This window comes from Mesoplodon densirostris, chromosome 7 (genome assembly GCF_025265405.1).
Source record: "Mesoplodon densirostris isolate mMesDen1 chromosome 7, mMesDen1 primary haplotype, whole genome shotgun sequence".
Classification (NCBI taxonomy): domain Eukaryota; kingdom Metazoa; phylum Chordata; class Mammalia; order Artiodactyla; family Ziphiidae; genus Mesoplodon; species Mesoplodon densirostris.
This window is the reverse complement of record NC_082667.1, coordinates 14,494,612-14,508,466: the sequence shown is the minus strand read 5'-3', so window position 1 is coordinate 14,508,466 and position 13,855 is coordinate 14,494,612. Positions and strand designations below refer to the sequence as shown.

Here is a 13,855-nt window from a genome sequence, read left to right as displayed (position 1 = left end):
TCCTCATCGCGGTGCGCAGGCCTGTCACCATCGCGGCCTCTCGTTGCGGAGCACAGGCTCCAGACGCGCAGGCTCAGTATTTGTGGCTCACGGGGCTAGCCGCTCCGCGGCACGTGGGATCCTCCCAGACCAGGGCTCAAACCCGTGTCCTCTGCATTGGCAGGCAGACTCTCAACCACTGCGCCACCAGGGAAGCCCCAACACAGATTTTTTTTAAAGAAGATTCTCATACCAAGTGATAATGTCTATTCTTCTGAGAATCATGACAACAAAGAGGGAAACATAGAAATGGATGAGGGATGGTTTACGTGAAGAGACCTGTTTGCCTAGTAAGTTTAATACCATAATATTAAAATTCAGGGACTTCCCTGGTGGCACAGTGGTTAAGAATCCGCCTGCCAATGCAGGGGACATGGGTTTGATTGATCCCTGGTTTGGGAAGATCCCACATGCCACAGAGCAACTAAGCCCGTGTGCCACAACTACTGATGCCTGTGCGCCCTAGAGCCCACGCACTGCAACTACTGAGCCCACGCGCCGCAACTACTAAAGCCCGCACGCTCTAGGGCCTGCATGCTGCAACTACTGAGCTCACGTGCTTCAAATACTGAAGCCTGTGTGCCTAGAGCCCGTGCTCTGCAACAAGAGAAGCCACCGCAATGAGAAGCCCGCACACCTCAACGAAGAGTAGCTCCCGCTCACCACAACCAGAGAAAGCCTGAGCGCAGGAACAAAGACCCAACACAGCCAAAAAAAATAATAATAATAATAATAATAATTAAAAATAAAATAAAATTTATGTAAACCTTATAATTCAGAATAAACCAAATTTTCTTGACTATGCATCACTTAGGTTATGAGCTGATAGAAGCCACAGAAAACAGATGTTGAAAGATAAATACTACGCAGCTAAAAAGCAAATAAAAACCCCACCTCATCTTTAGTTGACACCCTTCAGACATGTTCACTGGTTATAAAATACAGCAATTAGGACTAGCCCTTCATTTATCAATTCATCACTTCTGTATGATGTAATTTTCTTTCACATTCAACTCATCCCTGTGCACCCACCTTTTGGAACTCTTCCATACAGGCCAGCCTTTCCTTCCAGTTACTGCTGTCTAGAAGCTGTATACAGGTAGCAGGAAGGACAGCTGAAGCTTTTTCTTCACATACTTCTATCTGTAAGATACAAAACATTAACATTAATAAGTGCTTAAGGAAACAGATGGCAAGAATGTAAGAATACCCCAGCCAAAACGACAAGAACACTCCCATAGGTGTGTTTTAGTATCTGAGGATTCTATTATACTACTGTAAAGGGGAAGTTTGTCCAAGGCACAGTTTCAATAAGCTAAAAAGACATCCATTAACTATATGTTACAGAACTCAGAAAAGAAAGAACTTGAATCTCCTCATAGGCAATGACTCTCCGCGGTTTTGAGTTTGAGGCATATACTGTACAATACTGACCGAGAGCTCAGGCTCCACTGTTTCTTTAGTCTCCAACCCTTTCTTGTTCTTGGTTCCAGTGCTCCCGGTGCCTCCTAGTGCAGCTGGTTTCCCCTTCTTCGGTGGCCCGCCAGGCTAAAAGCAAACAGAAAAATATTAAACCACTAAAGGATTTAGAATAGTGATTCTTAGACACTTTGGGGTTAGAGATTCCTCAAAAATTTGATTAAAATGAGGGATCACTCAACCAACAGCGACAACAAAAAGACCCATATTTTTGGGCCTACAGAATTTAGCAATTTCAAGGGCAGACAGACCTCCTGAAGATCATTCACGGGGAATCTGAAGAAGCTGTATTAAGAACCTCTAGGGCTTCCCTGGTGGCACAGTGGTTAAGAATCCGCCTGCCAATACAGGGGACATGGGTTTGAGCCCTGGTCCAGGAAGATCCCACATGCCACGGAGCAACTAAGCCTGTGTACCACAATTACTGAAGCCCACGTGCCTAGAGCCCGTGCTCCACTACAAGAGAAGCCACCGCAATGAGAAGCCCGAGCACCACAACAAAGACAACAGCAACTAGAGAAAAGTCCATGAGCAGCAATGAAGACCCAACGCAGCCAAAAATAAATTTAAAAAAAAAAGAACCTCTAATTCAAAATGAGCGAATAAGATAAATGAAATAAAAACGATGAACTGGATTTATGCTACATTTACAGATTAATTTGAGAATTAATGTTTGATGCCTTTAAATGCCTCTAGATTCTTCCTACACTAGTAAAGGGCAGTTTCTGAGTTATAACATTTACTCACTATTAAACCACAAAGTTACTCCAAGTAACATGAGAATATGTTATTACTCACTGTAGAACTATCTAATTTGTGAAGGAAAAGAGGTGTTATGCCAATTTCAGTGAGTGTTCTAGTTATGTTGAAGATGGCCATCTCACTGAATATTTTTTATTGTTTTATTAGTTTTCCAGTTGACTTGCTTGGATTTTCCAAGGATATGATCATATAATCTATAAAAATGATATACTTAATCATGTCAAAGTATCCATCCATTTCTATATGGTTAAGAATTTTTATCAAGAAGACATGTTGAAATTTATTATATTCCTTTTCAGTGTCTGAAATTAGACTTCTTTTGATCTATAAATTCAGTAATTTTTCTAATATCAAACTATCCTTGCAATCCTGGAATAAACTTCAGTTGCTCATACTTTCTATTGTACCCACTGGATTCTATCTGCTAATATTCTATTTAAATATCTTGATTTAAATTTATGTCACCCCCAGTTTTGAAAGGTCACAAGAAAATAGCAGTTTGTGGTAAGGTACACAGCCAAGGGCAGTAACATTAATATAGCAACACAGATCACTGTTCACATCATTCCTTCTACCTATTTTGGATATTTGTTAAGCAATGCCCAAACCTAAAAAGAAAAGATAAAATGACAGAGGACCAAATTAGTCTTGAACATCCAGAGCTGTTCTGAAACCACTGTTATCTTGAACATATTCTGAGCTTTTAAGGTGGGGTTAGCAAAGCTAAGATGCTGGTTTTTAATCCAATGGAAACCTCTAACACTTGCCAGTTCACATTAGCACTATGATTTTATTGGTTCATAATAACTACCCCATGAAGAGAGATTTAATTGTTTTCTCACTGTAAAAATAGAGAATTTTACACTCTTTGATTTACTAGAACACCCCTTCTGGATCCTTTCTTGTATATAACAGTACTCTGTTTTATTAATTGAGAGGCACCTCAATTAATACATCTCCTACCTTTTTTTTTTTAAACATAGACATACATGTTTATTGGCTTAGTAGGTTTATTGGCTGATACTGTCCTACTGAGTTTTTCAAAAGAACAAAAGCAGGTCCTTCCCCACCCCACCCACAGCTTATTCTTGGGGGAAGGAAAAGAATCCTTTATAAGAGAAAGCCAGCTAGCATGGAAAGGTTCAGCAAGATAAGAAAAGGTCTTAAGGTGCTGCGCCCAGGTCACTGTCCAGAGAGGCAGGAGCTGGTGAGAAAGGAGAAAATAGCTGCCAACTCCCTGTACTGGAGTACTGAAGAGACAGCATAACATGAAAGTACACAGACTCTGTAGCTAGATACCTGGGTTCAAATCCCAGTTCTGCAACTCTGGTCATTCAACAAATATATGCAGAATTCCTGCTATATGCCAGAGCCTCTTCTAGGCACAAGGCGTCAAGCAGTGACAAGATCTCTATCCTTTAAAGTTTACAATACAGTGTGGGGAGACAGAATAAACAAACAAGTGAATTGTAAGAGCATGTGCAGGACATTTAACCTTGCTGAACCCTATTTCCTTTTCTGGAAAAACAGGGATCACAAAACGCTTATCTCAAGGGTTGTTATGATGATTAAATGAGATTATGTAGGTAAAATGCTTCACAAAGTAAAGCTCACTAAATATCAGTTCTCTTTTCCTAACTCCAGGCTGGGGTTCAGGGTGGAAAAGAGAATCAAACTTCTTGCATTTTCAGCAGATAACTTCATGCTTAAGAGAATCCAGTCCAAGAAAAGTGTTCACTGTAAGAATGCCATATTTGCCCTTGGTCATTTCCCCCTCTTCTACACTACAAAGTGAGACCCTGATGGAATGGAGACTCGGTGCTGCAATTCCAGAGCATTATTAGCAAAATGACCTTATGTTAGGTTAGAAAATGAACTTACGTTATTAATGTTATGTACACTACCATATTATTTCATTATTATTATTATTTTTAATAAATTTATTTTATTTATTTTTGGCTGCGTTGCTGCACGCGGGCTTTCTCTAGTTGCAGCAGGCAGGGGCTACTCTTTGCTGTGGTGCGCGGGCTTCTCATTGCAGTGGCTTCTCTTGTTGCGGAGCACAGGCTCTAGGCGCGTGGGCTTCAGTAGTTGTGGCACCTGGGCTCAGTAGTTGTGGCTCGCAGGCTCAGCAGTTGTAGCACACGGGCTTAGTTGCTCCGCGGCATGTGGGATCTTCCCAGACCAGGAATCGAACCCGTGTCCCCTGCATTGGCAGGTGGATTCTTAACCACTGTGCCACCAGGGAAGTCCCTATTTCATTATTTAATGATATTTTCTGATGCCTTAAAATGTACTCCTATATCTTCATTACCATTTTTATCTCTATATAGGTTTCAAATAACCAAATGTACTATTGGAATACGCTGTCTTCATTAAAAGATGCTCTGCTGTATTTTGAATGTTGTAATGAGTTCATCTCTCAAATGAAATCATATTGAAGAACAACCCTGAACCTGAGATTCAGACCCTACCTTACTAAATTCTAATTTTTAAACCATATTTTCCAAGTCATCTATTAACCTTAGTAGCAGGTGCCTTTTTTAAGGGTCCTGGTTTGGGTGCTGAAATGTCCTTTGTGTCCTTATCTCCTGTAGCCCCTGAAGCAGCAGCTCTTCCTGGCACAGGCTTGAACTCCTTCTTGTCAGCTGCAAGTCCAGCTTTCTTACCATGTACGAGCTCTACTTTTTCTGAACATTCTTTGATCTGGAGAATGAAATTGAGATAGACGTCACTGAGCCTAACTTTGAAACACAATCATTACATTACTTAATAAGTCATTTCTAAACCACAACTGCATGAGAATTCAGAGGGAAAAGTTTCCTTTTCAACAAAGATAAATTATCCATATTTTCTTGGCAGTAGATATACATTAGGATATATGTATATGTATAACTGATTCACTTTGCTGTACAGCAGAAACTCACATAACACTGTAAATCAACTATACTCCAATGAAAATTAAAAACAAACAATAACCATATTTTTGATGGAAGACATTCATATTTAGAAAGGCAATTTTCTAGATATTAGAAATGAAATTAACTCAAAACATCATTTTTACCTCCTCTACAGATTGGTCACTCAATTTTATTTTATTTTATTTTTTATAATTTGAAAGATATTTCTACTAATCAAGAAATTCTGATCAAAAGGATATCAGTAAACAAACCCATATTGCACAGAGACAGGACCGCTATCCAATTTCATTACAACCCATTACTAACCTACCTTATCAAGCTTGAGTTTGTCGACATCAGCTAAGAATGGGTTTACTGCTTTCTCACCAACCACCTTCAAAGCAGTACCCAATGCTTCAAATGCAGCATCTCTGACTTCAGGAGCAGAATCATTGATGTGCTATAGTCCGGAAGTAAGCAAGATGATCTTGATACAAGGTTCTTTAGGTATTACTGATTTTAATTCAGACTGATGGTTGTTAGATAAAGAATTTGCTTTTTACAATTCACAGAATCTAAGCTTAGCTTTCTATTTGCCAATTAAGTTACCCTTCCTCTTACCCTCTATCTAAAATGCTTCACAGTCAAATGATCTTTAAATACTCTAAACTGGATGCCTGTGCTTGACCAGATCCAGTTGAATATCAGTTTATGGGCCAAATAAGAAATAAAAGTTTTAGTAGTTAGTGAAATTATAAAGCTAATTTGTGCTTTTCTTCAAGAACAGGAACATAAATAATACAAGAATTTGGATTCAATTTTCAAAGCTACAGAGGGTCTCTCCTCAAAAGACAATAATCTACAGTCTTAAAGTCAAGTAGTCACTGTACACAATCAGTAGAAAAAACAAAATCTTGCCTAGGTATAAAATATTTCCTCAATTTCAAAGAGAGTCTATACCTTAAGTAGAGCAGCACAAAAGGGCTTCAGTAAGCTCTTTGGCAGGGTAGAAGCAGTGCAGTGGCGGAAGCTTCTTGCAATAAAAAGAGATGTCTGCTGCTTGATGGTTGGATTTTTATTATCCATTACTGCTAAAACATCCTCACTGATGTTCTGTAGTGTGGTCTTTAGAAAGAAAATGTGGTCAATAAGCTTTTCTCAAACATAAAGAACAATCAAAATATTACATTGACAAACTTTACTTTAGACAAAAAAACAAACTCAACTTACAGTAAGAAAGATTGCATCAATTGCCTCCTGCAGGGCTTGTACCACTTGAGGCTTCTTCTCTTTGAATTTCTCCAAAATGGTTGGTACAACCTTTAAAGGTGAATAGTTGGAATATATTCGGCAAAAAAAAAAAAAAAGGAATGATGTACTGATATATGCTACAACATGGATGAACTTTGAAAACATTACGCTAAGTGAAAGATGTCAGTCACAAAGGACCACACGTGTATTATCCCATTTGTACGAAACTTCAAATCCACAGAAGCAGAAAGTATATCAGTTGTTGCCAGGGTCTGGGGGAGGGGAGAATGGGGAGTGACTGCTAATGGATATAGGGTTTCTTTTTGGGGTGGTGAAAATGTTCTGGAATTAGATAGTAGTGATGGTAACACACCCTTATGAATATACTAAAACCACTGAATTATATACTTTAAGACGGTGAATTTTATAGTATGTAAGTTACATCTCAATAAAACTTACTAAAACAATGTTTGCCTCTACCAAAATAAACAAAAAAAGTAAACATCTAAGTTGGATTAAGAAGTCATTTCCTTTCTTGAAGGGCACAAGAATCTTATGCTGGAACAATCTTATGCTTATACCACCACAGCAATGTTCCTCAACCTTTTTTTTTTTTTTTTTTTTTTTTTTTTTTGCTGTACGCGGGCCTCTCACTGCTGTGGCCTCTCCCGTTGCGGAGCACAGGCTCCGGACACACAGGCTCCGCGGCCATGGCTCGCGGGCCCAGCCGCTCAGCGGCATGTGGGATCCTCCGGGATCGGGGCACGAACCCGCGTCCCCTGCATCGGCAGGCGGACTCTCAACCACTGCGCCACCAGGGAGGCCCCCTCAACCTTTTTTTTTTGCATCTGTACCTTATATGCAACCTTACAATCATTTTTATCAGTAACAACTCTTATTGGACAAAATGATTCTCAACTAGGTGGATCTAGGGTAGGGGAACAGGTATAGTATACAATTCTTCCTCTCCACCCAAGATTCTGATAGAACTGCGATGTCTTCTGCCTCTTCACTACACTAAAGAAAAAAGACACGGTACCAGAAATTATAGCAATTTTGATCAGAATTGTATCTTCTTACTCAAGTACTAAGTTTAGATCAGTAAAGTTAGAATTTTTATAATGTTTATTTTATCTTATAAACTATCACTAATTCATTAAATATTTATTGAATACCAAGTATATGTATTGAGTATATGTAGCCAGGCACTGTGCTGGCAGGCAAATTAAAGTTGCTTTTTGAGGTCTAAAATATATAGCAAAGCTCAATGGCACCTCCCCCAACCCAATTTAAAAAAAGAATTTCATAGAAGTGATACAGATCAGAAGAAATACAGTTTCCATGGAGAAATATAGAAGACTCTTTAATACTAATAATTAGTTATAAACCTGAAAATCAATATACCTTTAAAAACTGTTTATTTGTTTTTATTGATGTAACACTGGTTCATGACATTATCTAAGATTCATGTGTACCACATTATAATTCGATTTCTGTATACACTATAGCGTGCTCACCACCAAAAGTCTAGTTCTCATCTGTCACCATACAATTGACTCCCTTTAGCCATTTTGCCCCCTGCCAATCAAAAATCAAGATATTTTAATAGCTATGAAGCTAAAGTTCACTTTTATATATATTGCTAAAAGGACAGTTTATAAGTAGCTAAGGAAAATAAAGCTGAACCACACTAACATGCTTGATATCAAACACTGTATATGATGTAATTTTCAGGGGAGACAAATACCCCAAACTATAAAGCACTAGAGACATTCTTTAAGCTGTACACCAAAATGTCACAAAGCCAGAATCAGAATTCAAACTAAATGGTCAGGTAATCACCTAACTATAAACTTAGTAAATTAAAATGTACTTTAAAGATTGTTTTCTAGTTTGAAAAATTATAATACAGAAGTATAAAATATTCTAAGTAACACAAAGCTGACCAAAAGCTAATCAATACACTTGATACCATACACACAGAGATATTATATAATAAGTAATGATTACTATAAAAATACTGATTATAATTTTACTCCAATTTGTGATTTACATGTTTAAGGGTTTTAAAGACCCTTATTTTTATTTCCCTGGTAACAAGCTAGTCATGATTTATTTTTATTTGGTAGTGTCTTATTTTTTTCAGTTGAGTTCTCTGAAATTATTTTTAATGCTATGAGTAAGCAAGCTCCAAATACAACTAAGTGAGGTTTGATGTTTGCTTCAATATAAAACTGACACATGCCTACAGACTATTAGGAGACTCTCAAAGTCAATCCAGGGAATCAAATGATCAAGTGGCTAGCAAGTTAAACCCTAAAGTTCACTATGGTCAATTTTCAGGATGCTGAGCCATTTTAAGTAATACAGATGAGATTTAGAGGCCAACTGACAGATGCCAGAATTAAAGAAAACATCACAATTTGTTAAAACTGTTAGCAAACTTGATTGCTTCCAAATTTATGTTCAACGAATGTCTCTAGTCAGAGTTTCTTATAATAAACTGATATATCACCAACAGTGTAACCTATATAAAATGTCTCAAGTATATAAGTAAACTACTTTTTTAAATAGAAAAACACCATAAAATACATCTTATATATTAATCTCACTTCTGGTTTTATATTGCCTTTCCTACTCTCATTTTTACTCTGTTCTGGTTATCACAAGTTATACTTCATACTGTTATACTGTATATAATATTTTAAGAGCAAAGCAAGATATTAATAAGTAGATAAGTAATAAGCAAATCAACTGAACTAAGTACTTTAGGTCAAGTGCCTGATTTTCTACATAAAGCTAGTGAATTTAGTTACAACTGACATTTTTATTGAAATGTTGTAAGGAGTTATGCTCAGTACTAACAAAACTTAGTGAGAAATTTACTTTCCCCATATATATAAAGATCTGTGCCAAAAAGCTGTTTTAAAGCATAAAGCAAACTAGCCTGCCATTCTTGATAACGTTGTTGATTTGTATCAAAAAAGGAGTGTTACTTACGTGTCCTGCATATTGTCCAAATTTCTTCCTTAGCCCAACAGCCAGGCCAGTAAGACATTTTGCTGCCAGAGCCACCAACATGACATTGGTGTCCTTTCCAACAACCTACAAAGGGTGGAAAGAAAGGAAAACAAAAGAGTCACAGCCCCATAGAAGGGAACTGAAAATTTATTCTTAAAAGAACTCTGAAAGCTATTATGTAATGAATAGCCAACTTTGTTTCCTACAAAAGAGGAAAGATTCTTCCTTGACAATATCAAATTTGGGAGCTTCCCTTCATTATGTTTAGTCTCCTATCTTAAAGTTCTACCAATAAAATATACATAAAACCAGGTCAAATCGTTAACTCTCCGTTGGTAGTAGTATGGGCTGTCAGCATTGCACAACTATGCAGGAGGTGACTCTGATAATGGCAGAGAAGCTGGAGGCCTGCTGACTTTGCTTTGGGGCAAGGAAAGCCAAAAGACGCTGTATCTCCAAAAGACACCACAGAGTACCAGCTCTAAAATTTATACCCAAGGGCTTCCCCGGTGGTGCAGTAGTTGAGAGTCTGCCTGCCGATGCAGGGGACATGGGTTCGTGCCCCAGTCTGGGAAGATCCCACATGCTATGGAGCGGCTGGGCCCGTGAGCCATGGCCGCTAAGCCTGCGTGTCCAGAGCCTGTGCTCCGCAACGGGAGAGGCCACAACAGTGAGAGGCCTGCGTACCGAAAAAAAAAAAAATGTATACCCAAGAAACACCAGTAGAAACTGTTGTAGGTACCTTCAAGAAGCTGATGGGATGTAAACTATTATATATAGGATGGATAAATAACAAGGTCTTACTGTATAGCACAGGGAACTATACTATATTCAATATCCTGTGATAAACCATAACGGAAAAGAATATTAAAAAAATAATGTCTATGTGTGTATAACTGAGTCACTTTGCTGTACAGCAGAGATTGGCACAGCACTGTAAATCAACTATACTTCAATTAAAAATTAAATTAAAAAAAAAAGAAGCTGATGTGGACTCTAAATTGCAAATGCCATTGCAACCATTCCTCTGAGGGAGCTTCTGGCCTTGCAGCTGCCATTTTAGTTATGTAGTGATCATCAGATTTGTATTCAGAGTCTCTTAGCAGAGTCTCCTCCAGCAATGTTTATACTACCACCCTCTGATAGCATACCCTACAAGGCCCAGAACTTATCAAAAGTCATAGGTAGTAGCTGCATTTGTGTCAGTCCAGCAAGACAGTGACTATGCCTCAATTCCTTCCTAATAAGATTTTACTTTGGTATACTGCTCAAGTCAGCTGGTGTTAAAAAGCTGCTTTACTTTTAAGTGCTCCCAAACCCTTGTTTTTTCACTCTTTTCCCAGGTAGAAGTAATGCTTCTATTCTATTTTGGACTTTATCCCTAAGATCTGGTATTTCATAAGCAGAACACTTCATTCCAGATTCCCTGAATTAAAGAACCCCTAATGCATAGCATTCAAGGAAGTTCTATTTGGCACCTACATATATTCCCTAAGTGCTGAGGAGTAAGGGTTAAAAGACTAACATTTATTAAAAACAACTTAAAAAACTAAAAACAGAACTACCATATGATCCAGCAATCCCACTACTGGGTATATACCCAAAGAAAAACATAATTCAAAAAGACACATGCACCCCAATGTTCACAGCAGCACTAATTACAACAGCCAGGACATGGAAGCAACCTAAATGTCCATCAACAGAGGAATGGATAAAGAAAATGTGGTATATATATATATACAATGGAATATTACTCAGCCATAAAAAGAAACAAAATTGAATCATTTGTAGAGACATGGATGGACACAGAGAGTGTCATACAGAGTGAAGTAAGCCAGAAAGAGAAAAACAAATATTGTACATTAACACATACATGTGGAATCTAGAAAAATGGTACAGACGATCTTATCTGCAAAGCAGAAATACAGACACAGATGTAGAGAACAAATGTATGGATACCAAGGGGGAAGGTGGGATGGGGTAGGAGGAACTGGGAGATTGGGATTGACACATATACACTACTGATACTATGTATAAAATAGATAACTAATGAGAACATACTGTATAGCACAGGGAACTCTACTTAATGCACTGCGGTGAACTAAATGGGAAGGAAATCCGGAAAAGAGGGGATATATGTATATGTATAGCTGATTCATTTTGCTGTACATTTTGCTGTACATTCATTTTGCTAACACAACATTGTAGGGCAACTATACTCCAATAAAAATTTTAAAACATTAGATGCCATAATTTTATAGGTGCTTTATAATCCTTATTTTATTTAATTTTCACTCAAACCCTATAAAGCAGGTACTATTATTATCTCAATTTTGTGGATTTCAAAAATTAAACAGAGGACTTCCCTGGTGGCTCAGTGGTTAAGAATCCACCTGCCAATTCAGGGGACACGAGTTCAAGCCCTGGCCCAGGAAGATCCCACATGCCACGGAGCAACTAAGCCCGTGCGCCACAACTACTGAGCCTGTGTGCCACAACTACTGAAACCTACGTGCCTAGAGCCTGTGCTCCATAACAAGAGAAGCCACCGCACTGAGAAGACTGTGCACTGCAACAAAGAGTAGCCCCAGCTCGCCACGACTAGAGAAAGCCTGCGTGCAGCAACGAAGACCCAACACAGCCAAAAATAAATAAATTTATTTAAAAAAAAATTAAATAGAGATTAACATGCTCAAGGTCACAGAGCTAGCAAATGGTAGTGCTGTGATTCAAACCTAGGTCTGCTTTGACTCCAAAGCTTTTGCTCTCTTTACTAAAGCATATTCTCCCTCTAAACTCATGGCAAATTCATTTTCCTTATGAGAAGATGAGATCAGGGTCCTAATAAACATTTTATTAAATCTGTAATTACTATAAATCTATGGAGTAAAAATTCTATTCAGTTTTGTATTGAATACATTATTGGTATTTGTAAATGTCTGGATTATTTTTCCTTACCAAAGCATCTCAGGTATTGTTTACATGCTAGACTTTATATTTAACATCTAAATGTATATTCTAGGAATGGGCATCAAAAACATGCCAGGCCCCATTCCAAGAGATCCTAGTTCAATGAATTTGTGATGGGATTTGGATATCAGTATTTTAATATAGCTCAAAAGGTGATTTTGTTATACTGCCCCAGTTAAAGGCCATCATTCAATCCCATCCTTAAGAGACTACCTCTAGGGACTTCCCTGGTGGCGCAGTGGTTAAGAATCTGCCTGCCAATATAGGGGACATGGGTTTGAGCCCTGGTCTGGGAAGATCCCACATGCCGTGGAGCAACTATGCCTGTGCACTGCAACTACTGAGCTTGCGCTCTACAGCCCAAGAGCCACAACTACTGAGCCCGCGTGCTGCAACTACTGAAGCCCGCACGCCTAGAGCCTGTGCTCTGCAACAAGAGAAGCCACCGCAATGAGAAGCCTGCGCACCGCAAGGAAGAATAGCCCCCGATTGCCGCAACTAGAGAAAGCCCGTGTGCAGCAACGAAGACCCAACGCAGCCAAAAATAAATTTAAAAAATTTAAAAAAAGAAGACATTCTTAAAAAGAGAGAGAGAGACTACCTCTAAAGTTACCATTAGATCAATAACCAGTGGAAGTTGAATCTCAGATACTGATGATCCTAATGTAAAGTTTTGAAGAGGATCTTGTGAACCTATTATAGTTCAGGATATAGTAGAAGATTGAATGAATTTATTGGTGAGCGATGAACCAGGCATCTATTACAATATCTGCCTATTAACACTCACTGTCACACATCTCAGTTTGATTAAACAAGTTGTTCTTAACTGGGAAATGGGAGTGGCGGGGGGACTTCCCTGGTGGTCCAATGGTTAAGACTCCGCACTCCCAATGCAGGGGGCACGGGTTCCTAAGATCCCACATGCTGTGCTGTGCGGCCAAAACAAGCAAACAAACAAACAAAAAAACAAAAACAAAACGGGAGTGGGGAATATGGAAAAGTGTTTATTTTTAAGAAAAACAGTGTATGTGGGGGGACTCTATTCCAGCATTGAGGAAAAACTCAGCAACTCTGTTCTAGAGCTGGGAAAGAAAGCTTTAGCTCACAATGTTAATTTAACCTAAATAATGGGAAATATTCTGTAATTAAAAGTGCTGTCACTTCTTCCATAAATCTAGGCCTACAATGTGATTTTAAGTAATAATTAGTATTTATCTTTAACTAGTAGTGTAAGCCACTAAACAGTAATCAAAACAAAAACACTGTTGACCAAACAAACAAACCCAAAACCCCCCAAAACCCATCATAATTGTGTTTAGAAAACTATAATGAATACAAGAAAAAGAAAGACCAAGTGAAAAAGTGTTAATAACACAGAGAAAGTCAATGGAGATTATATAATAAAACACCTTGAAAACCCACATCTTAAAGAT

At 38.3% G+C, this 13,855-nt stretch overlaps 1 protein-coding gene across 3 annotated transcripts in view; it reads right to left on the bottom strand.

Annotated features, from left to right (window-relative positions):
- The window catches only part of CKAP5 (cytoskeleton associated protein 5), a 115,634-nt gene that overhangs the window by 43,913 nt on the left and 57,866 nt on the right, over positions 1-13,855 (bottom strand). For all 3 annotated transcript variants that reach the window (XM_060105441.1, XM_060105443.1, XM_060105442.1), the window contains exons 9-15: positions 9,432-9,536; positions 6,411-6,500; positions 6,141-6,305; positions 5,512-5,640; positions 4,804-4,986; positions 1,474-1,587; positions 1,072-1,182 (exon numbers count right to left, since the gene is read on the bottom strand). In XM_060105441.1, the coding sequence (XP_059961424.1) occupies positions 1,072-1,182; positions 1,474-1,587; positions 4,804-4,986; positions 5,512-5,640; positions 6,141-6,305; positions 6,411-6,500; positions 9,432-9,536 (897 nt within the window). The remainder of the gene's footprint in view (positions 1-1,071; positions 1,183-1,473; positions 1,588-4,803; positions 4,987-5,511; positions 5,641-6,140; positions 6,306-6,410; positions 6,501-9,431; positions 9,537-13,855) is intronic.